Source organism: Papilio xuthus, unplaced genomic scaffold (genome assembly GCF_000836235.2).
Source record: "Papilio xuthus unplaced genomic scaffold, Pxut_1.1 DF828142.1, whole genome shotgun sequence".
Taxonomy (NCBI): Eukaryota; Metazoa; Arthropoda; class Insecta; order Lepidoptera; family Papilionidae; genus Papilio; species Papilio xuthus.
In genome coordinates this window covers 2,545,452-2,569,347 of record NW_013530507.1, presented here as the reverse complement: position 1 = coordinate 2,569,347, position 23,896 = coordinate 2,545,452, and the positions used below count along the sequence as shown (strand labels likewise).

The 23,896-nt window shown below is 33.5% G+C and overlaps 2 protein-coding genes across 2 annotated transcripts; both read left to right on the top strand.

Moving 5' to 3' along the window:
* Positions 1 to 1,272: 1,272 nt before the first annotated feature.
* Positions 1,273 to 7,822, top strand: LOC106113981 (uncharacterized). Its single transcript, XM_013307039.1, has 7 exons — positions 1,273 to 1,689; positions 2,021 to 2,293; positions 2,674 to 3,015; positions 3,326 to 3,669; positions 4,034 to 6,673; positions 6,864 to 6,969; positions 7,274 to 7,822. Exons 1-7 carry the CDS (start codon positions 1,402 to 1,404, stop codon positions 7,796 to 7,798), a joined length of 4,518 nt encoding a protein of 1,505 aa, XP_013162493.1. The 5' UTR covers positions 1,273 to 1,401; the 3' UTR covers positions 7,799 to 7,822.
* Positions 7,823 to 8,275: 453 nt separating this feature from the next.
* Positions 8,276 to 23,890, top strand: Pka-R2 (cAMP-dependent protein kinase type II regulatory subunit). The gene is made up of 7 exons (XM_013307726.1): positions 8,276 to 8,888; positions 10,315 to 10,505; positions 12,795 to 12,932; positions 14,093 to 14,305; positions 22,923 to 23,094; positions 23,434 to 23,523; positions 23,753 to 23,890. Exons 1-7 carry the CDS (start codon positions 8,675 to 8,677, stop codon positions 23,881 to 23,883), a joined length of 1,149 nt encoding a protein of 382 aa, XP_013163180.1. The 5' UTR covers positions 8,276 to 8,674; the 3' UTR covers positions 23,884 to 23,890.
* The last annotated feature ends 6 nt before the right edge of the window (positions 23,891 to 23,896 follow it).

Here is a 23,896-nt window from a genome sequence, read left to right as displayed (position 1 = left end):
CTTCATGTGTTTTTATTACTGTGATTATTAAATTAGAGGATAAACTGAGGATTGGCAAACTGCAGTTGTACGGATTGACCAAGTATAACTCAAAATTCAAACCATGGAATCTCCTCTGTCATTTTTTATATTTCTCTGTTTCTTTCCATTTTGTAATAAATCAATTTCCATTTTAAGTTCCTCTCACAATGTTCCAAAATCTATGTGGGAGTAATGTTTTCTCTTAATAACTTCATTTTTTTCTGGTTCTTCGTTTATGTTCTTTGTGAATAATTTCTAATGTATCTGCTTTATTGCTTATAAAATCTAAGAACTGTTTTAAATTTGGAGAATTTGTTAATTTACACTGATTTTCCCACTCACGAAATGTGATACCATCTAACTTACGCACCATCAAATGAATCACTATAGTATCCCAATGGTTTGTTGGTTGTCCGAGAGCTTTTAATGCACATAAACTTGTTTTTATATTTTCTACTAGTAATTTTAAGTCTCTACTACATTCCTTTTAAATTGTTGGAAAATTTAATAATTCATTCAAAAGATTATTTACTCTTCAGCGGTCATTATCATATATAGTATACTTATTATACTCTTTGATTATCATATTTTTTTAATAAAAGTTGCCATGCAATCTCATAATTTTCGGCTGTAAACTCTAACTTTTTAATTATACGTAATGCATTACCTTTAACTGCAGATATTAAACAATTAAACTTGTCAATATCCTCTAACTTTGAAGAATGTATCAATGAAATGTAATTAACTTTAAATGAAGGCCAGTTCCAAAACTTCCCTGAAAATTGATGAATTTTTGGGAAACTGTATGTGGAAACTCAAGGTGATCGACGAAGCCCATGGATATCCACAACACTAGAAGAACTGTAGATGCGCTGCCGGCCTTTAAGGAGAACATAAGATAGGATAAAGTTTGAGAACATAAATAGTTACTTCAAAGAATTACGTTCGGTCGCCACAGGAAACCTATGGAAGGTCAGCGAAGGATCTCCCTTCGAAGTTATGCCGCACTTAGCACAAGTCCTTTCTTTTCTCTCTGCCATTATCAAAATTATCTTAATAAATAGAGATTGTGTACAAATAACAACAAAACTGCTTCTATGTTTTTACAGACAGTGTCAGATATCATTGACATACTTTTGCTCTTGTCGTTGAAATTAAAGATTGCAAATGACTGGCTCAAAACATCAAGGACCCAGAGCCATCAAAATTATTACAAAACGCCATACCGTTGTCATCTGTCAATGTCAGGCTGCCATTGCCTGTCTGAAAATAATGTAAATAAAAAATAGGTTAAGTTTCTTAAATACTAAATATAAATATATTCAAAAAGTCTTATAAAGCTCACAGTTCTTTTCTGATACTGTGTATATGTAAATAACAATGATGGATAGCAATTTCAGAAATAGTTTCAATTTTAATTTCAAAGAAATTATAATAGACGAAATAGCTTTGGAGGGACTTGAAGGAATTGGCCTCAAATTCTTATGGAAACGAGTAGAAAATAAGATTTCATCACCAGTTACGGATAAGATGAAAATACGATTTTGGAAGTTTATCGTTAATTTTAACAACGTCGCATTTTATCAGAATCCAGAACCTATGCCTAATATAGAAATTTTGGATAGGTTTTCAATGATACATGAAGAAACAGGACAACTCCTCGATCCTGTGAGTCCATAGTTTTATTCTTATCTTAAGAGAAAGAAAATTAAATTAGAGAAATGATGTAGGACTTTCTGACTAGGTAAATTTTGACAAAAAAGGAACACAACTAATTTTCTTGTGAACTCAGATAGTAATCGATATCAGTTTATCTTCATTATATAAGATGGGTTGATATAAAGTAATAATTATTATCAACATTATGTACAGGTTACAGTTTTATTCAAAATTAATTTGATTTTAGCATATTATATTATACTGATTAAATTACTTTTTTTAATAATAATGAAATTGAAATAGTACTTATACCACCTCATTTTTAAATAATAATTTCCAGGTTGATTACTTAGATGGTCCATATAAATATGCCCCAGTGTCTAACAATGGTTCATCAGTTTACTATGATCAAAGAATAATTATTGATAAAGAGGAACTACAAAGAATGTCTTATGATGATGTGATAACAAAGTATGGAGATCATTTAACAATTGTTGCCTCAAGAGAAGAAAGATGGAAAGCTCTTGCTGGTCATGTACCAATATCTTACTTGTCACAACTTTCTACAGCACATTATTGTATATTGGAAATAGTTGGTAAAGCAAGACACAATGTGAGTACTAAACTAAGCTACCTGAATTTTGCTTTTATTCATTTTTTAATATGAATTACTATTTTATAAAGAAGAAAGATTTTTTATTGAATAAACTCTTAAACTACTGCCAAATTTTAAAAATTCTTTTGCTGTTATAATGCTACACTATCCCTGGGTGACTTAGTTTATACTTTTTACTAGATTTTTTCAAAATTCTGTGAAGACTTAGTTACAAGTAACTTATAATTTTAATAAAAATTAATATAATTTACTTATTAAATGTTCTTTGCTGACCTATATCTTGGTACCTAGAAAATCCACATTACATTAATATTTATTATATAGTATGTAATGTACTTCATTGTAAATAAACATTCCCAAAATTTGTTTGTTTTCAGGGCCAAATGACTGTGGGTAATACTAATTTGACAAAAATAATGAGAGATCCGAAACATCTCTTCTACATAAGAAAACATTTACAAGATATGGGCCTAGTAAGAACACAATGTCACACACAATTTGTACAAGGCAGGGGTATGAAAAGTATTCTACTCAGACTGAAAAGATTTCATAAACCTATTCTCCTTTCGACACCGAAAGTTGGCAAACTACATAATATCATAGAATATTTAAAAAAGAAACCGGATCATTCTGAAAAAGTTGATTTATTAATTAAAACTGGCTATTTAAATCATAAACAAAGCAAAAGACTTCAAAAGACTCTTAATGTGTTTCGTTTTGTAAGTATTATGGTGTCTCTATTGAACTAACACTTGTATGTTAGCAATATCCCTTTCGTTTAATAAAAAAAATAATTTTTCTTAGATAAATTATGTTTTCATAGATGTGTGTGGTGTGCTACATACAAGTGTTTGAAATAGTTAGAATTATTTATTTTAAAAATATATATTTACTTAATATTATGAAGAGGGAATATTTGATTGGTTGTTTGTTTATTACTAGAAGTTTTTTTGTATATTAAATTGTATTTAAATTATTCTTGAGATACACATAATAATGAATGAACTAATGTTGGTAATATTTTTTCAGGAAGAAAGGCAATTGAAAATTGATGAAGTATCAAAGAACAAGAAGCAAAAAGTGTTTGTTAAAAAGAAATACATTAGTTTAGAAATAAATAGCGAAGAGTCTGATCATTCGGATGACGAGAGTAATGCTGCACCTTTAGAATGTCAGTACAAAGTTGGAGTCAGTTTACTCAGACAGGCATATGAAAGATTCTTAGATGCAGGTCTAAAAGGACTGACACAGATACAACTAGCTCAGATATTGGGTATTGAGTTTTACACTAGTAGAACAATTTGCAGAACTCTAAAATCTAAGAATATTGTTAAGGAATTTTTAGAAGACAAAGGCAGACAGAGGACTGCAAGGTAAACATTTAACAAAACATGATTTAATCTTTTTTTTTAATTAACTTTTTATAGAATAATCTAAAACTAAGTATTTGAGTTTGATGATGAATAGTGTTTTTACTGAATTATTTATTCATAGGTGTCGTTAATCACCTCAGTGTTCCGGCCACTTGTTTACCCCCTTCTCTTTCATAAAAAAAAAAACTTATGTAAATGCGAAAGTTTAGATGGATAGATGTTTGTTTCTACTTATCTTCAGAACGGCTAAACGGATCATTCTGAAATTTGGCCTAAATGTAGAACATAGACTGGAAGAACAAAGGCTATTCAGTTTTTTTTTGTGAGTATTAACAATAAAATTGTCATTGTTTCTAATTTCTAGATACATTGCAGTGGCTGCTACAACAGAAATAGACAATCAATATGCTGAAGAGAAGAAGAAATTTTTAGATTTTATGAACACATCAAATGTTGAAGATGTCAAAGAAGAAGTTGAAGTACCAGCGAAAAAAATGAAAATTGAAGAAAATGATAAGGATTCAATTCCTGAGGAAGTATCAGAAGATGTAGACAATGATATTACTGAAGTGAAAGTCATTGAAGGATTAGAAAATATGTCAAACGAATCGTTACTTAATTCCAAAAAGAATCCAACATTGCGACAACTTAAATTTGCAAATGGACTTCTGAAGGTCGTTCGTGATAAACGAGCGATTTCTGGTTATCACACTTTGAGCACCTTAGTATCTAAAGAAATAGGTGAACCACCAATGGATACCAAAGCTTTGAAATCATTCGTACAAAAGTTAGTCAAAGACGGACAAGTCAAAATGTACAAGATAAAATGGCCTGGCTTCCATCAAAAGTATACAACACTCGTTTGTGATCCATTAATGAAAAGCAATGATCCTGTTATCATAAGTAAATATAAGGAAATTAGTATAAAAGCACTTACAAGCAAAAAGACAAAGGTTAAAACGGCTTCAACAGAAGGAGTTACGCGACCTCTGTCCCAATTTGCATACCCTAGGTATATGAAAATCCAAAAACTACATGAGCTTGTGATAAGTGTTGTGTACTTTAGTGATATTAAAAATGAATTTCCCGAGGGATTTGCATCCGTTTTAAGTGTAGTTCCTCATATGACGATCGGTTTTGCCGTCGGCAATATAAGTAATGTTGCCATATCGGACATAGCTCATATGAAAATAAGCGATAATTTGCTCGACATCAAGCTTAAAGACGCACCATCTGACTTATACGAAAGACTGTTGCAATCAAAGAGCTTGCAAAACTCGATAAGATCTAATTTAAAGGCACTCGCCATGATGGGTCTTATTCAGCTAATCTCAGAGACGGTGCCTTTACCCTCCGCTGATTACGAAGGCAATCTTCTAAGCTACTTGTTCTATGTCAATCGACGTGCCAAAGTGTTAGACACGACAGGTGTTTGGCCAAAACCGAATACTGATATAGGAAAACTAGAGAAATCTTACAATTTCAAATCATTTGAAGACGTAACAACTTATTGGAACGACGTTTATAATATAAGTACTAGTACGAACGTCGAAATAGTTATAAAACGGGATAGGAAGAAGATAAAGCCGCCAGTAAGAAAATCTGACGATGTACAGTTATATGACAATGGAGAGCGTTACGGAGATGGTTTAGGCCCGTGCGCTTTCGACTCCAGTTTCTTTATGGACATACCACGATTGTGGCGAACATTTTACATCCGTGCCGCCAAAGTTACTCAACCGCCGATGCGGAAGAAGAAAAAAGTTAAAAAACTAAAATCAGAAACAATCAAGAAGCCCAAGCTGAGACCGGTGGTTAAGAAAAAGCCTCCAAAGGCGGCTAACACGGAGCTCGCGTCGAATAGACGCAAAAGGAGGCAACCTGATTCATTAATAAAATGGTCACAATGGGAAGACAAAATAATAATGTTATGTAAAGCCGCGATAACTATAATGAGTCCAACATCGCATCCCGATTGTCTACGAGTGAGGAATGCAGTCGCCAAGGAAATATTATACATGCACGATGATAAGAAAACTGCGACCGCTTGCCACAGAAGAGCGGCAGCTCTCGAATCTAACTCGATTTTAATGCACGAAAAAGAATGCATATTGAACGAAGTAAGACGACGACCAGATCTAATACAAAAGTACGAAGGCTTGTTGAAAAGGTTACGCATTCGTTACTCGGCAAACCTTAGTAGATTATTCAAGGAATGTAAAATACCAATGTTGGAACTTGTGCGAGCGATGTGCATTATATCTAGAAGTAAATCTTTCACGCAGAGAGTACCTTGTGTAGCTTTAGACTTGGAAGATTTTAATAAAAAATTCAATATTACAACATCAGCTTCGTCTGCTGTTAAAACGTTTAATATGTACAGAACCCCGGTGGATTCTGATCGTGTGCTTGCATCTTTAAAAGAAGGAATAATTATGACCACTATGTTGTCTTATGAAAATACGATAAACTCTGATATAGCTTCAAAAGTTTATGCGATATTTAAAAAGCATCCTGAAGTTCTTTTGCGAACTGCGTTAGAACAGCTGCGAAAAAGTGGTGCGATTTCGGCTAGAGACAAAATATTGAATAATCACATGCATAGAGTTGAAATAGAAGATATTGTTCAATCATCTTATAAAATATCCGCGTTTTATCAACGAAGATGGATTTGCAGACTAAATTCAGAATTCATAGAACTTTTAGGCGATAGTTTGGAAACGGAAGTTCCTGTTGACGGAATCAAAGGCTCGCCCGAAATGAATTGTATATTCTGTGAATTGCTAGCTTGTGATATTTTTGACATAATTTCACTCACAACTCCGGCCATATCGGGTTATTCTGGTACTATAATGCAGGAGGAACAACTAAATGTCATTGATATAGAAAACAAATATTCTCTTAAATCTGGATTAGCCGGTTGCAAATTAAAATGTAATATAAAGAAGTTTTCTGAATTATATGAAGATATAGACATAGAAAGCTGTATGAAGGAGATTCAAAGGTATTTTTTTTAATAATAGCATGCAAATGTGCAGTATTCGTCTTATGAAGTGATCTAGATTGACGAAAAACATAATGTTAGCTTACTCGTACGAAAACAAAAGAAATCATAAATATATGATTTTTTTCTTTCCAAAGAATGGCAAAATTGGGTCTTATATTTGTTTATTCATTATTATGATTGGTTTCAGTTTTAATGTCGTGGATCAGACGAATGTTGTGGAGCTTGCAGATGACGAAATAGTGGACTATTTACGGCAACTCGGTGAAAAGGGATGTACATTTAAGGAATTAAAAGTAAGTATTTTATCATCATCATCATCATGTGCTTACACTGCTTAATTGATCTAATTATATTAGCTATAAATAAACTGTGCTTTGTAACTTGACATATTTGACGTTTACAACACTAATGAGGTTTTATGCGATTTTTCTTTACATGTATTTTTTTTTGCATCTGACAACACAAATATTCTACCACAATTTTTAGTTACAATGTGACCACACGTTTGAAACATCTATAACTAAATGGTTTATTAAATTTCGTATTTTGTTTTACGGTAATGTAACCCTTGCATTAATAAATAAATACTTCTTTCAGGCACAATTCTCCTACAATACGAAAACACTTTGTACAAAACTTAACGATTTGGAGATGAAAAAAATAATAAAGCGAGTCGGTTATTATGAAAATAAAATCATATTAAGTGAATATTACAAATCATGGGCGTTAACGGTTGAAGCAGACAAGAGTTTTATACCCGTTCCTTGGCTGTCGTTAGATTATGAAGTGCGATTCGACATATTGTTTAAATGGGCCGGGGTTGTTGTCAACAAAATCTTTGAATGTCCCGGATGTTCTATATCTGTTCTGTCAGACAACTGCGAAGTTCTATCATACAGAGCAATCCAAGATATTTGTATGTTCCTGCAAAAATTTGAATGCATTAGACTCAATTGTATAGAAATACCAGAACCGGACTTATTTTCAGATAACCTACCACCTAATGAATTAATGGACTTCAACCGTTGGGACACACAAGTAAATATTGTTGCATTTCCAACAAAAAATATTCTAAGTAAATATGCTTATGTGCGCAAAAAGATATTGGATAAATGGCTTTAAAAATAAATGTTTTCTTTTATAAAATTAATATTTTGAGTTCCTTCCTAAAGCCACAAGTCGTTCATATATATGTTACCAAGGCTGCCAGTCTTGTCAAAATATATACAACATAACTGTAACATAAATAAAAAATATAATAAACATATCAAAATTAACATAGCAAAAATGAAAATCTGTAGTGAAACAATAAAAAATAAATCAAAATTGAAAAAGATATAAAAGAGTACAGTAGAAATTGAAAAATTTCACATGGCAACATTGATTGACCGTTGGCGACCAATCAAACATGTTTTCAAATATTCCAAACCTTATGTGTTTGGCAAAATCTTTGATAGTAACTGGCTTCGTTCATCCATATTTATTTGAGATGTGTAATTAAATAGGGGAAAAGATCAGTTTATTGCAACTCATTTTTTTTTATGGTTCGTCAGATCTGCTCTAAATTTTAAATTTTTAGTACTGGCAATGCCTGAAAAGCGATGTGAACTCTTTGGCGTGAACTTTGAACGATTGAAGTGATTAGTGATGTGAATGGATGTGAAGTAGGGCAATCCAGAATTCGCCATTTTTACTTTTCAGTGAAAGGAGATTTTATAATTGTCAGGCTGGAGGACGAAGATTTTTTTCTGAAAAGTGTGTCATTGTATTTAATTTCCTGTAGCAAGGACTATTATTTGAGAAAGTCTTAGTTTAATAGTGTGGTTTTATTTATTACTAACGTTTGTATGTAGTGCTACTTCCCCATCGTAAGATTTGTTCTTTGGTGTGTCGCTTGAGCTAATTCAATGGCTATGATATCAAAATTTTAATCTAACGAGTCGCTGTAGTATTCTCCGTGTGGGATAATAACGAGAAAGCGAGGCGACGCCGTTAGAAATGAGCAGGCCTCAAGGCGGTCGAATTCAAGTCCCAGATGACCTTAGAGAAATTTTACTGGAATTCACAATAAGCTATCTGCTGGAGCAGCCAGGGGACGTGATCAACTACGCCGTCGAGTTCTTCACAAGGTTACAGAACAACAGGACCACTACTATAGTGAGGGGCCCATCCGCCGGCACGCCCGATGAATCCATAATATCAGACGAAGAAGGTACTCATTTACTAATTTCCTTACAAAATCACAGACTCGAGATAATTTCGATACAATTTTGAGCAAGGTGGGTTTTTATAGATTTACAGTGCAATGGCTATAGCATCAACCATATAAATATAATTTATAATCTAAGCGTCACAGTGCTTAGTGTTAATGATTTTCATTTATTTTAAGATTTTGTTTTCATTGGCCACATTAATATGCCTGGAAATAAAAATAAGTTATATTTTGTTTTGTGGTACAAGATTTTATTAATGTATAATTTTGCAACTAAGTGCTTTATCACTAAAAATTGTATGTGTTTGTTTTGAGTATAGATTCATAATATCCTGATAAATTTAAATGAATCATAACTTTTTTACCCTTAGTTAATTATTTACAAATTAAACATACAAAATAGAATTTTATTTCAAAAATAGTTCATGTTTTTTTTTATAATTATAATTGTCAGAGACTTAAATTATTATTTGAAAATGTCTAAACCTTAGGAAGATATTTACAAATACATGGTATTAGTTTAAGATTTGGCTGGATGCCACTAATGTCCCATTAAATCATATAAGCTAATATTTAATAGAAGACGTGAAAGTGGTCAGCTTGTGCCAAGTGATTAAATGCATCATGCATTAACAGATGATTACGCAAAGATTCCTAAACTTTTTTCTCATTGGCCTTTGAAATTTTTCTGGTTTTGTTGAACACCCTAATGCGTATAGCTGTTCTCATTGACCCTGTGAACCCTTAATTTTATTTCCTCCCATCTTTGACCATAACAGGTCTCTTATTGAACAAAATTACTAAAACCTAAGTACTCCATTTAAATAATAACCCAATTTCAAATGAATTTTGGTCTTTTATTATTTAGATTATGAAAGTTGATAAAGCATTTTAGTCCCGATTATGGTACATTGAGAACCAAATGTACAATGTACAAACTATTGCTAGAACAACAATTTGCTATATGTTTAATTTATTTTTATACACAAATGTAGTTATAGTAAGCTATCTATTGATATGAACAGCTGCTAAATAGACCTTGAATGATATTTACATATGTCATTTGTGTTTATTGTTACCATTTAGTGTGATAATACTATATGCCTATTGTTATCACATAAGGAGTCTACAAAGCAATATTGAGACAAATTAGTTTATTTATTTCTTGAATATAACATGTTAAGTGTTTCAGGTACAAATTTAAATGTAAGTCTTGTTATTATATATTTTTTTCGATATGATGTCATTCGGAGACACTGCAATTAATTTTTGTGTGAAGTAAATTATTACTATGCCTTCCATATCTGCATTTTCACATTTTTGTTGTTAGTCTTAGGGTTGTAGACATTGGGTAGTTAAATGGATTGTAAGGCTTCTTTTAGTTCTTCCTTAAACATGGAGTAACAATTCCGAATTTTGCCAACAGAGCCGCCAGTGGCGCGCTTCAACAACCGTCGCAAGTCGGTGTTCGCGGAGACGTATGACCCGGAGGAAGATGACTCTGACGAGGGCGCGCCTGCCGTGTTCCCCAAGTCGGACGCCCAGCGCGCCCGTCTCGCTGAAGCCGTGCGCGGTATACTTCTCTTCCGCTCACTCGACGCCCAACAGATGCAACAGGTATGCTTTATAGTGATTAATGGAAATCGAATCAACCAGCAATATTCATTATAATAACCATGACTAGCTTTCGCCCGCGATTTCGTCATAACGAGATTAAAGAAAATAGCCTTTAATATGCTGTTAGAATACGGCGGTTTGCGTACAGACAAATATTTTAAAATTCGTTATAAGTAACGCAAATGCATTGTTCGCGAAATTTAATGGTTTTTTTTTTCGAAATAATACACGGATATTCCAGTTTTTCCAGGCAGTTAAATAGTATTCAGTTTGAGGTTGGTTGCCATAACCAAAATGTGGACGTGAGCTTATTTTTAATATTTTTCGTGGTAGTGTATAAATTTGTTATTCCTATCTTCTATTTAATGCAATAGATTGTGTATTTCATTGTAACATTTTCCATCAACTTGTGTAAGACTCGGTCACCATTTGCTAGGCGAGGCACGTCCCCTTGCGTTATAACTTTCGCATGTTGCTCACTGTATAATGTATAATTATCGTAAACTGGGGACCCGTACCCACACTATCATTTTTATTTCAACATTGAAGAAGGGATATTAAAATTTTATAGTTAAGTTAACATGTTGGGTCACTACGTTAAAAAATACAAAAGTATATACATAATATAGTTTCGTGGTTATGTTTAAACCCTATCTATTTTACTTTTTTACTAATATTATTATATAAATGCGAATGTATAGATGGATGGATGTTTGTTTGAAGGTATCTCCAGAATGGCTGCATGGATCTCGCTTTAATTTGGCGTAGATGTAGAAAAAAGTCTGGAAGAACACATAGGCTACTAATTAAGTTTTTTTATTAATACCGCGCGTTCGGAGTTGCATGCGACAGCTAGTATACATATACAATTTAAGACCTAGAAATGGATTCAACTTCCTGTTCGGCTTCAAACTTCTAGACTTCTGTTATGTCTGTGGTAACAAAATTCAATACTATACATAGAAGTCATGGTACATGAACTTGTTTATTGTTCAGACACACCTAATAGATTCTGATCAAATCAAACTTCTAACTTATAATAGAATCTATGCTGACCCAGTTAACTTAGTTTCTATTTACGCTTGTTACGAGAAGCTATTATCATAAACACATAATTATTTTCTTCGTTGTACTAAGAACGTTATAAAAACTACATTTATAAACCAAGTAACAAGTTTTAACTCCACACTAGTTTCATTGAAAATGAATTCAATATTGCAATGACATGGAACATGAGGTCGTTTTGTGAATAAATGAATTTGAATGTATACGTTAAGGAAAGAGGTGGCATATGGTTATATACAAGCTCTAGTTTTACAAATGCTATATGTTAAAACAGACTAAATTAAGTCTATATTTTTACACTATACACTAGCTGTTGCCGACGACTCCGTCCGCGCGGAAACAAAAATAGTAGCCTATGTGTTCGTTTAGGCTATGTTTTACATCTATGCAAAATTTTATCAAGATCCATTCTGCCTTTCTAGAGATATCTTCAAACAAACATCCATCCAGTCGCATTTATAATATTAGTTAAAAGTAAAATTTATAGTCCATAGACTATAAATTTCGTTTCGTTAGCCATGGCGAACTTGGCGTTTCTTTGTTAAGATAAAATCTGTACTGCATCTATGCTGAATATGTCCCCGATTGCCCTATGACGTCACGCGTCGTTCACTACAATCAACAAAAAATACGGGAAATTATTTTGATTGTACTCCGTATACGTTTTACTGAAAAATATTCTCATGATACGCGTTCCGATGACCTCATAAGGTAAAGAGACGAATATGTCTCGCATATTTTAAAGAATGTTGTTTTATACTGGTAAAGCGTTTTAAACTTTTATGCCTAAATTAAATTTAAAAAAACCACACTAAAAAATCTTTGTAAACAGGGTGTCAATCAAGAGTCTTGAAATTGATTTGGTTAATTATTTTTAAGTACACGTCAGCAGTCATCGTAGGTTATTTTCATCCCGTGGATAGTATTAAATATTTCAAATCGGTTCAGTACGTTCTAGCATAGCTCTAAAATAGAGCCCGAAAGGCTTCATAGGCTACATATTATTTCGGTAATGTACAAGGTTCCCGTGAAACATGCTCGATTCGCTTATTTTCGCGATAACTCTGCAATGGTTTTACATATCTTATTGAAATTACATACAGTTACAGATAGTGCTTACTACCCATCCTTTTTTTTAATTCCTCGCGGACGAAGTAGCGGGCAAACGCTAATATTGGTATAGATAAAAGTATATTATTGAATCTTATGTTACTGTGTGTTTAGGTGCTGGACGCCATGTTTGAGAAGCGCTCGGAGCCCGGTGAATACGTGATCCGGCAGGGCGACGACGGCGACAACTTCTACGTCATCGAGAATGGCGTCTTTGATGTGCTCGTCAACGGAGATGACGGCATCGAGAAGGTAATGGATTCAAATCGTTAAATGGTCCGAACTCGGCAGCCATTAAATGGTTACTCAGAGAGATCCTTAGTGTGTTTATGGTACTAAACCTACACTAATGAAAATTTCAAAACAGATAATCAGTGAATATTTTAGTTCTAAAATTCATAAAAATCAAATAACGTCTTTACATCGGAAAAGACTGAGATAATGGATTTATTATGATCTTGAAATACTTTATGTCGCTCTATTTATGCTCGCTGGTAAAGAATTTACCTAATATTACGTTTCTTTACTAAGCTACCAATCTATTAAACATCTAAAATATTATTTTACATACGTTATTTTTCTATATTAATAAATTATATTTAAACCAGCCGACATGTTTTTATGAAACATTTAGCACAGCATTCATAATATCTTCAGTATGTGTAGGCATAGCAATAATAAACAATATGGCGCGGTAATGACCGTCTTGTCGAAAGATGAACGCGCGCCAAAGGAATTCCACACGTTCTGTCTAAACTAAGTATAGCGTCGCCAAATTATCTCAACAGTCGAGGACATTTATTTCCTACCCGGTTCGATGAAATTTGCGTCGGTTGCATTTAGGTCGAAAGTTTGTCATAGCTATATACATGTTATTAAATATTAGCTCTTATGGTGTCACTTTTTGTACGACATCGACCCACGGTGGTAAGGAAATTTAATTCTTAGTGAAAATATTTTAATAATATCTGCATTTATTCAAACGAATTGATATTCCCATTTTGAAAGATATAAGACGCTTTTATTATACGTTTTGTAGCAGTTGAAATATTTTATTGGCACACAAACGTTTATTGTTTGTTTACCCGTGACCTGATATTACAAGAAATAGCTTATATTACATCGTGTTTTCGTACTAAAGCAGTTAAATATGTATGATTACATACTATTAGATTGTATGTACGTTTAGAAATTAGAACACTAAATAATAGGCCAGACATTTAGAGAAAAAGGAGACTGTTATTCTGTCCACTGCAATTAATAACATCTGGAACAAATTATAAATTTAATATTATAATAAATAAGTTACAATCAACTACTATCTCGTACTTCAGTAAGATCTTACACCTTCCTTCCAATAATGCGACTATGAGTCGGTGAAATAAGGATCTTAATAGGATTGTATAATATAGGTGGTGCACACATATGAGGGCTCCGGTTCATTCGGGGAGCTGGCTCTGATGTACAACATGCCTCGTGCTGCGTCAGTGCGCGCTCAGTCAGCGGGCGCGCTGTGGGCCATGGACCGGCACACCTTCCGCCGCATCCTTCTCAAGAGCGCCTTCAAGAAGCGCAAGCTGTACGAGGAGCTGCTCGACAAGGTGCCCATGCTGAAGGCACTCCAGGTAACGACACTTCTTTATTTTTGTGTTGTCAATCTTCTGACCTCAGACTTTTATCTCTTGTATATAATCTGGTCTTGAAATTATTTTTATTTTATCATATGTCAATTTTCAAGTAATTCTGTTCATTGAAAAGTTATGAATTAACAAATATAAGTGCGTATCTACGTAGTAAATCTTTCCAAGGATTCACGGCTAATCCATTCTAGGCCCTGTAATACAATTGTTCTACACAACCTTACAATGCATTAAGCTATTATACTTTCCAACATCATTTTTCCGGACTTACTAAGCCAGGTATATTTGTGTGTCGGATGTGTTCTAAGATACAGATATATAGATAGATATATAAGCAGTACAAGAAGTCCTCATGGACAACGAGTATATTACCTAAGTATGGTAGTCACGCATAATTTCAGTTCGGCACAAACCCTAGTCACTAGACTATTAAGTCCGTAGACTTAAGCGTACCTTTGAGTAAATATATCCTAAGCTCGTTTAAAAACATCTCAGTTTAAAATGCTTAAAACGTCAAATTAACGAGCCCGTATTAGTTACACGTTTCGCACGTCAAGTGTGAATCATACTGTATGAGATAAAATATAGTAGCGTGTGATGTGACCCGGGCTTAATTACTTAATGCGAATTGTATGACACAATCCACTCAGTATCTTGTAACAATAACAAGTGCCAATGACTTCGCTTAGTACGTTTACGTATACTGTATCTTGGAGGATGAATTATTTACATGTTGCAATTACGATTTATACGAAGTTTTTTTTCATATGTCGCATTTTTCTAGTCTACTTGTACTCTTAGTCGCCAGCAGTGAAATAAAATTTAAGTACCTAGCTAGGCGAATCGGTGTGAATGTGTTACGCTCTCAGTCGAACCAACAATGTTCCCAGATTTATTTGTACTTCCTTTGTCTTGTAGTCGGTCACACTGCACATATGTATAGTCCGACAAGGATATCTGACCAATTAGGCGTTAATCAAACTCTATGGTGATAGCTCACTAGCGCCCTCCTGCCAATGTCAAAAATTGCTACAAATCCCCTTGTAGGTTTTACATATTTTCTGAAAGCTAACTGCGATAGTGCCTCTTACCGACCAAGATATCCTTCTTTGAATATAATACTCTAAACTTCACAAATTTTACCAAAAAAATACATCTCTTCAATAAATAAAAATTTCCGAACCATACTTAAGTAATCTCGTTAGAAAAATATGGGTGTGTAAAGTAACTTACCATGAACTCTGTTTAAAAATGTAACGTGGTACATAACTGTAGTTTTTACCTTGAGTAGACTCATTCGCATTACATAAAACTTTTTATTTTAAGTGAGACGACAGTAAAAAACAATCACGTTAAAAATAGGCCATGGAAAACACGCGCCAAAAGACAATATAGATGACAATTTTAAAAAAATATTGCTTTGGCTTCTACTACTCTATGTTACCTTGAAAAATGTACAGCTTAATATACTTGTTTTTTTTTTTAATTATCATATTTATCATTTCCTTTTTCATTTAAAATTTAATCTTACTTAAATTATAAATGCGAATGTTTATGGTAGATGGATGTTTGTTTGTTTGAAGTACATCCAAAACGGCTGAACGGATTTCCATGAAATTTGGCATACCTATAGAATACAGTCTGGAAGGATACATAGGCTACTTATTTTAATATCTCTGCGCGAACGGAGTCGCGGGCGACAGCGAGTGTATGAAATAAAAAAATATTTTCAATTTAATTCTCCTTTCGGTTTATTAAACAAAACTAATCGCGTAAGCACCGTAACGGTTTGGTTTATCACACTTTAATTAGTTTTTCAATCTCATTTGTTGCGAGAAAAGTTAAATCTATAACAGCTCTTTGGATTCTACACACTTCATAATTAATTAAACGTTTTAACTTAAAAGATTATTTTTTAATGTTACGTATATACGAAATAATTCTATTTTTTTTGACCTAGTGACATTTACGTACAGATTCTAGAGTTATGCGATGTTTTACCTTAGTTTTGTTCCTTAATTCCCTTACCCCAACAAAACCTTTCTGAAAAAATATTATTTTTAGTTATTATTCTTCTGTCGCCGTATCGATTTTTGAATGTATAACCAATTTGTTACTGTACTAGCATATTACAGAATAATTGCTTAGAAATCTGTCAAGAACTTAAACAACCCTGCTTACATATACACAAATAGGTACTATATTTATCCAAGACACATGGTCTCAAAAAATACACACGTATAAAGAACTACATCGTGTGTATAAAAATGTGTCAGTCCTGTACCTTCAAGTATGAGTGAGTAAATTTTCCCCAAAGGCCCGTGTTGTAGCGGTCCAACAAAAGTCTCTTGTAAAAAGCTGAGGCGTACTCGACTCGAATTGTTACATTTAATAGGATCATTCTCTCAAACAAAGTGGAACAACTTTAAACCGCTTTGTGTTGTTGAAAAGATTAAAAAAAAAACAACAGCTGCCTCCCTTCGCACGCTTTGTTGAAAGGAGTTGTCATTGTAAGCGGTTTTCAAGCTGGCGGTCTTAAATTAGTATAATATTTGCTTTATTCTCACTGAGAAAAATATGTTTTGATCGTAAAAATATGAGTCGGAGTTACAAATTTAGTCCAGGAATAAACAAATCTATATGTTTTCTAAATCTGTATATTCTTTGACTACATTTATTTACCTAATTACAATTTTAAATGTTAATCTAATAAATTATGCAATTTCTTTAATTTCCTGACCTATCGTTGGCTTGATTCGGTAGCATTTACAACGTCCAATTTGCTAGATGTCAGAGGTCAGATTTGCCGCTGCGTCAATTCAGTTAAATCCCTTATTACCTTGTTAAATGTTTTAATAGTAAACGTTGTCCAACTACTATATTTAATTTTGGATGTTATTTACACTATTAAAAAAGAACGAAATATAAAACGGGGAAACTACTTATAATCCAAATGCACAAATAAACAATTTATAAAGTAACCAAACAAAAAACCAAATAAATTGGTTATTAAATTGTTTTATTTCATTAAATATAAATAGCATAACGATATTATCGGAGCATTATACACGCCTTTTATTGAGTTACGTAACACGTTAAGTTAGTACTGTTCCTTCCTTACAGCTAGCGAACTTACATTACCAATGTTTTAATTTTAATATACGGTACATAATCCGCAATATCTTATTCCTAGAAACTTTACAGGAAACATGATGGTACTAATATAAACAAGTAAACAGAATCGATCGTGAACAGTTTGAAAGATTTGTGACGCCCAAAAAGTTTTCATTTACTGTGACCTCTTTTCAACTTTTTCTAACGTCGATACTGTTAAATCTGTTCTTTATTCGCTACTATTCCTAGTCTTAGAGTATCCCTAAGTGATAACATACTGTATATGGCAGCTAGTCTTATATCTTATAATAGAAATAAACAAACAGGTCACAAGCATATCTTATACATGGTGTTTTTACATAGTCAATATTACATTAAAGACCATAATTATGTTAAAATCATAAGTATTTACCTAATTATTCAGTAAAGCAATGAGCTGCCATTCGAGAATGAATTAACAAGCGAAGGTCGAAACTGTTCAGTTGTTTATGACGGATTTTAAATTAACTACAGCCCTATTCGGTGCTGCTTAGTGTGACCTGCCTTTTATGAACTTTGATCCAATTTGCTACGAGCCATAGGTCAAGGTTCACTTGATACTAGAAAGATACTGAGTGCCAATTATCATTGAGTTATGATTTTTTTATAAAAAAAAGTTTACTTACTTTTTTTTAGAATTTTAAGTACTGGCTAGATCGTAATTATTGTTCTTGCTCATATCGTAATCCTATGATCGTTGTTCATCACATATGACGTGTAGGGGCGTGATGTTCCCTGTTTGCTTATACAAGCTGATTGATGTTAACAGTTTAAACCCGCCTCAGCAATGTTCTCGCTACACTGAACAGGTGGGCTTGACCATGTGAGCGCCTTAACGTGTTCCGTACGTGTAAGTTGGCCGATGTTATAATTAGAAGTTTGTATATTTTGCTGTCTTTCCGACCTTTGTGTGTTCTTTGAACGATAATTGTAAAGTAAATTTGTATAATTGAAAATTGTGATGATATTTCAAATTAGTTGTTATAGCAAGAAGAGTGTTTGCGACATTTTAGAAAATTCTACTCCGTTCGATATTACACTTGAGACGTTGAAGTACTTTTCAAATTATGATCGTAATCAAATTTTATCAAGTGCACAAGTCGATTATACGAAATTATCGATCTATATCGATATAAAAATAATCGGATGTAACAATCGATGTGACGTAGTGCAATATTATCGAAATACCATCAATTTATCTGTGGTATAACGTAAACGCCGTCCGCACGTAATCCCGTGACGTTATTCGAGATATATTGAACGACAGACTTGACTGTATCTCGCTCTTGCCTGTCGATTATATAATCGTTATATAATTTACTAAATACATAATTAGCAATAGAGTGATGACCGTGGTATAAATACGCGAGTAGTGTTTGAATGAATTTATATTGAATATTTCTGTTCCAATAAGACGATTTTATATGCTTATGATCTGTTGTAAGGGATCGTAATACAATGATACTAGCGGTCGCCCGCGACTCCGCCCACGCGGAATTAAAATAAAAATATTAGTCTATGTATTCTTTCAGTTTATGTTCTATATTTATGCCTAATTTTATCTCGGTTCGTTTATCCGTTTTGTCTATACCTTTTAACAAACATCCATTCATTTAAACGTTCGTATTTATAACATTAGTAAAATATAACTTATTTTTTTTATAAGTGAATTGAGAAGCTTCATTTGTGTTCAATTAATTCACATAAATTATTTATTGTTTTTGTTTCATTCTTATTAATTTCTTTTTGTATTGGCAACATTCAAATTATTATAAACTTTTTTCCTATGCTGGCAACAATGGTTCATTAGACGTTCATTGGATATAAGTGTGCTACAGGAAGGCGCGCTATTTTTATAATCTAAGTAACTATTCAATAAATAGTTAAAAAAACCACACGACCACTTGTTTAAGTATACAATTTGGCCAGAATTAAAATTAAATCAGGTATTTTATAATCTAATCTGTGGTGAATCTACAGCACGATATAAAACGATCAACCGATTATAAGATAATCTATGCTCATATATCAACACGTTATGAAAACTGTAATGTTTATTACTTATTAATCACTAAACAAACATTTAAATTATGCCTTTATTAGGTGATTTAATTTTTTGTAATAAAATGCAACTCTAGGAAAATAAATAAAATAATGTATTAATAAACAAATTGTACAATGTAAATAGAATTTTGAACGAAAAGTACAAAAATGCCGACAATTTCTTATCTTAAATACGATTGGCAAATAAGATGTTAATCAACTGGATAATGAATTGTTTTCGAATTGATACGTGACAATTAAGTAGTCGCTACTGAATCAATTTAAATTTTTAAACTGTTACGATTTCTTTTTTATAAATTACATTTAAATTATCGAAAAAAATACCAAAGGTTAGCTTAATTAAATGGAAATGATCAATTGTAACACATATATATAAAGAATTTTAGCTTTTTTTAGGCTGTGATCACAAATACCATAGACAATAAATGCCAGCCAGTGACATGTGCAAATATAACTTCTCGTTTCCATTGAATTTGACTATACATCATATCTGACATAGCTAGCTGGTATTTTAGTAATGCTATCTATTATAACTTGTTTCTTTACGCTGTTAGTCTTTATGTACGCTTAAATATCTATCTTCAGGTGGCAGTCTAACATTTTGCGGAAAATTCTATGGAAAACGGTATTCTCGTTTAAAATAGTATTAAAGTGATCGCGTTATATTTATTCGAAGATCACGCTCTATGACGTAAGATGGCGTCAGCGCGGTGGAGTCACGCGACGCAATTTTAGGCCGACGAGACAATGAAATAAATGTTTAATTACTCATTCAAAGTCATTATCCTTAGGAGAAAGTATTTTATTTTTAAGTATGTTTGTATTTTTAACATTACTATTTCGTTTTTATAGTAAAACAATTCAAACAGCTGGTTATCAAACCAATTAACACATTCTTATTCTTAAACTGGTTTAAAACGGTTAACCTAGTGCATGCTTGACATTTTTAGTATATGACCTAAATAATTTCCTAAACGAAAGCCTTGCTATAAGTTTTTGAATGGACCTACAATTTAGATGGTTTGCGAAAGTCAAATATTTGCTTATCGAAATATTGAAACCTAAAATTGTACAATTCTGTTTAAACCAACATGCTTATGCCTTCATTTTAGTTATTCGTATTACACCAAGCTAAATATTACGAGACATAAACTATATAATAAAACACTTTCCAAACATATGTTTACGTCATCGAGCGCACAGCAGCGAAGGTAAGCGAGCTGCTTGCCAACTGTCCGTGATCCGTGAGTTTGCTAGTTTCACACGAGTACATAACACTACAACAGAACAGTTGAACAGTTCAGTACTGTTACTGTTTGAACCCACACAAGACACGCGATAGTCAGCCCCTAGATCAAGTTGCATTTATCTGAAAATGAATGTATATCTAATAATTTTTTCACCTTACAATTTACAATATCGCTAAACGCAGTGAGACTGAACTCTACTGGTCTGTATCACTGTCCTGTCCTCGTGTTAACTTAGCCTTACGGTCAATCAATCAATACGCACGCAAGCCGGCCAGTGGCGCAGGTTTGTTGATGCGCGAGTAATTTACAACATGTCTCCTGTCTTATTAGACTGACTCCACCAATTTTACTGGGCGATTATTAATATATATTATTGTCCTTAATAATAGTAAGAAAGCAGACTAGTACAAACTCCCCTAGATAATAATAATAATGATTTATTTAAACCAAAGTACACAAAAAATATACATCAGTTGTTGGAGCATCCTTTTAATTATATAATACCTGTGACAGAATGCTCCGTTCTTCCGTACCATACATATTTATTTTTACAATACGATATACCTTACAAATATACAAAAAAAAAATGATATGCAATTTGGGTGGTTAGGTAATCTTCTTCTTCTTCTTCTTCTTCTTCTTCTTCTTCTTCTTCTTCTTCTTCTTCTTCTTCTTCTTCTTCTTCTTCTTCTTCTTCTTCTTCTTCTTCTTCTTCTTCTTCTTCTGCTTCTTCTTCTGCTTCTTCTTCTGCTTCTTCTTCTGCTTCTTCTTCTGCTTCTTCTTCTGCTTCTTCTTCTGCTTCTTCTTCTGCTTCTTCTTCTGCTTCTTCTTCTTCTTCTTCTTCTTCTTCTTCTTCTTCTTCTTCTTCTTCTTCTTCTTCACTACGCACTTTGACACGACCTAACGCCTTGAAAGCCAACGAACTAATGCACCCTATGCGAAATTGGCTGCCTTTAAATTGGCTGTCAAGGCAACTGCCTATTTTTTTTTTTCTTAATTGCTTTTATCCTTTATAATTCAATTATATATATACTTGGAATCTCGGCATCGGCTCCAACGATTTTCATAAAATTTTATGTATAGGGGGTTTTGGGGGCTAAAGTAGCGAAGTGACGGTTGCCCATAGACATACTCAATTGCATATGCCTTGACTACCTTTAATCGGCGGAGGAGAGGATGCATAGAAAGAAAATAACTTCCCATCCTTTCCCTATAAGAAAAGGGTTGGAAGGGAAAGAGGACTAAATTAGGCCTCCGGGACGCACACTCATCAGACGAATTGCTGACGCGGAATAGCTTCCACTTCACGCCTGTATTCTGTGTGGTCGTGGTATTTCACCAGGCCAGCGGGGCCAATTCGTGCGAAGATGTTAAAGCGGGCTCTACCACTGTTAAAACTAAATTTTTAAAACCACATTTTTAAGACTTAATTGTAATTGTAGGCATCAATACCATTTGACTATTTTACGTATTTAAGTAGGCTTTTCATACGTATAATAAAAGGCGAAAGTTGCCTATAGCAAATATGATGATCAACTACCTTATACGAAGTAAAAATAGTCATCCAGGCACCGGCTTCCACTGTTCCGCATAACTAGGCCGGCGATAGTACTAGCGTTATTCACTAATAGAGTACACAAGTTCCAATGCATCAGTGATCACATAAAACAATGCATAAATAACTGTATTACTGCAACAAAAGTTTTACCTCTTCATTTTATCTCTAAACTAGCTGTCGTCTACATCTCCGTCCGCGCGTAATTAAAAAAACAATAGTAGCCTATGTGTTCTGCCAGGCTATGTTCTACCTTCAAACAAATATTCATCCATCTAAACATTCGCATATAAAATATTAGTAAGATTATTGTAAATGACATTACTCCATTTAAATTAAGAAGTTTAACTGCCACACGCAGAGTTCAGTCCTCTTAGTGTAGTATGATCGCACTATGCGTTTTCCTTAGTGACCAATTATTGTGTTAGGGTTATCATCATTGTTTTGTCGACTGACAATTGTTCACGGTCGTTATCGAAATTGCCTAAAGAAGTGTTTTACTCAATTATATTAAAGCAGTCAGACATTGTTTTTTCTTTTGCTTATTATTAGTGTTTTTTCAATATAATGTTTCTTTCAGCCGTACGAGCGCGCCAACTTGGCGGACGCGCTGCTGCCTCGCTCTCTGATCGACGGGGAGCTGATCATCCGGCAGGGAGACACCGCTGACGGCATGTATTTTGTGGAGGACGGCTCCGTCAGCATCCGCATCACACGCGACGATGGCAACGACCATGAGATCAAACGCCTCGGTACGACACACTGACAACACAAATATAGCATTCTAACTAGAATACACACTTTTCTGTAAACATCACAAAGTTTAAAAAAAATATTTAATCGACCCTATATATAAACAAAATAATAAATATAAATGCTTCGTCAATAAGACCACAAGTAAAGGTCCATCTAAACCTCTATTCTGGAATCTGGATTTTAGACATAGGATTGAATTATTATATGCTCTCAACGTCCCACTAAAGATACCTTCGAACAGATAAATGCCGATGATGTAATATGTTGTTACTAGACACTATTAAATAGTTTAAATTAAAAATGAAATGTGTAATTTAATTAGTGAATATGTTTAGGCAAGGGCGGTTACTTCGGAGAGCTGGCTCTGGTGACCCACAAGCCGCGCGCCGCTTCCGCTTACGCCGTCGGACCCACCAAGGTCGCCTGTGAGTGTTACACCAAGATATTATATATTATACTAATGTCATATACATAATATAACTGAGACACTATACTTTTATATATGGAACTTGAACCACTTTAAAAAAATATACATGTCATAATTTTGATAATTCATAAAGTTTAAAAAATTTTACGTTGGTATTTTATACTGGCAACACTGAATTGTAAAGTTACTAAAAGCTGTGTAATATAAAGTTAAAATTCTAATTGCAGTCTTGGACGTGGAGACATTCGAGCGCCTGCTGGGTCCCTGCATGGAGATAATGAAGCGCAACATCGATGACTACGAGGAGCAGCTCGTCAAGTTGTTTGGTGACAAGAGCAACCTCACTGATGTGCGATGAACGCCCCCCGCAG

Bases quoted from the DNA above. Each gene is read 5' to 3' on its own strand.
- Pka-R2 (XM_013307726.1), top strand. From the start codon at position 8,675: ATGAGCAGGCCTCAAGGCGGTCGAATTCAAGTCCCAGATGACCTTAGA. The intron at 14,306-22,922 runs GTAACGACACTT...TGTTTCTTTCAG, and splicing joins CCATGCTGAAGGCACTCCAG to CCGTACGAGCGCGCCAACTT. The intron at 23,095-23,433 runs GTACGACACACT...GAATATGTTTAG, and splicing joins CCATGAGATCAAACGCCTCG to GCAAGGGCGGTTACTTCGGA.
- LOC106113981 (XM_013307039.1), top strand. From the start codon at position 1,402: ATGATGGATAGCAATTTCAGAAATAGTTTCAATTTTAATTTCAAAGAA. The intron at 6,674-6,863 runs GTATTTTTTTTA...GATTGGTTTCAG, and splicing joins TGTATGAAGGAGATTCAAAG to TTTTAATGTCGTGGATCAGA. The intron at 6,970-7,273 runs GTAAGTATTTTA...TACTTCTTTCAG, and splicing joins GTACATTTAAGGAATTAAAA to GCACAATTCTCCTACAATAC.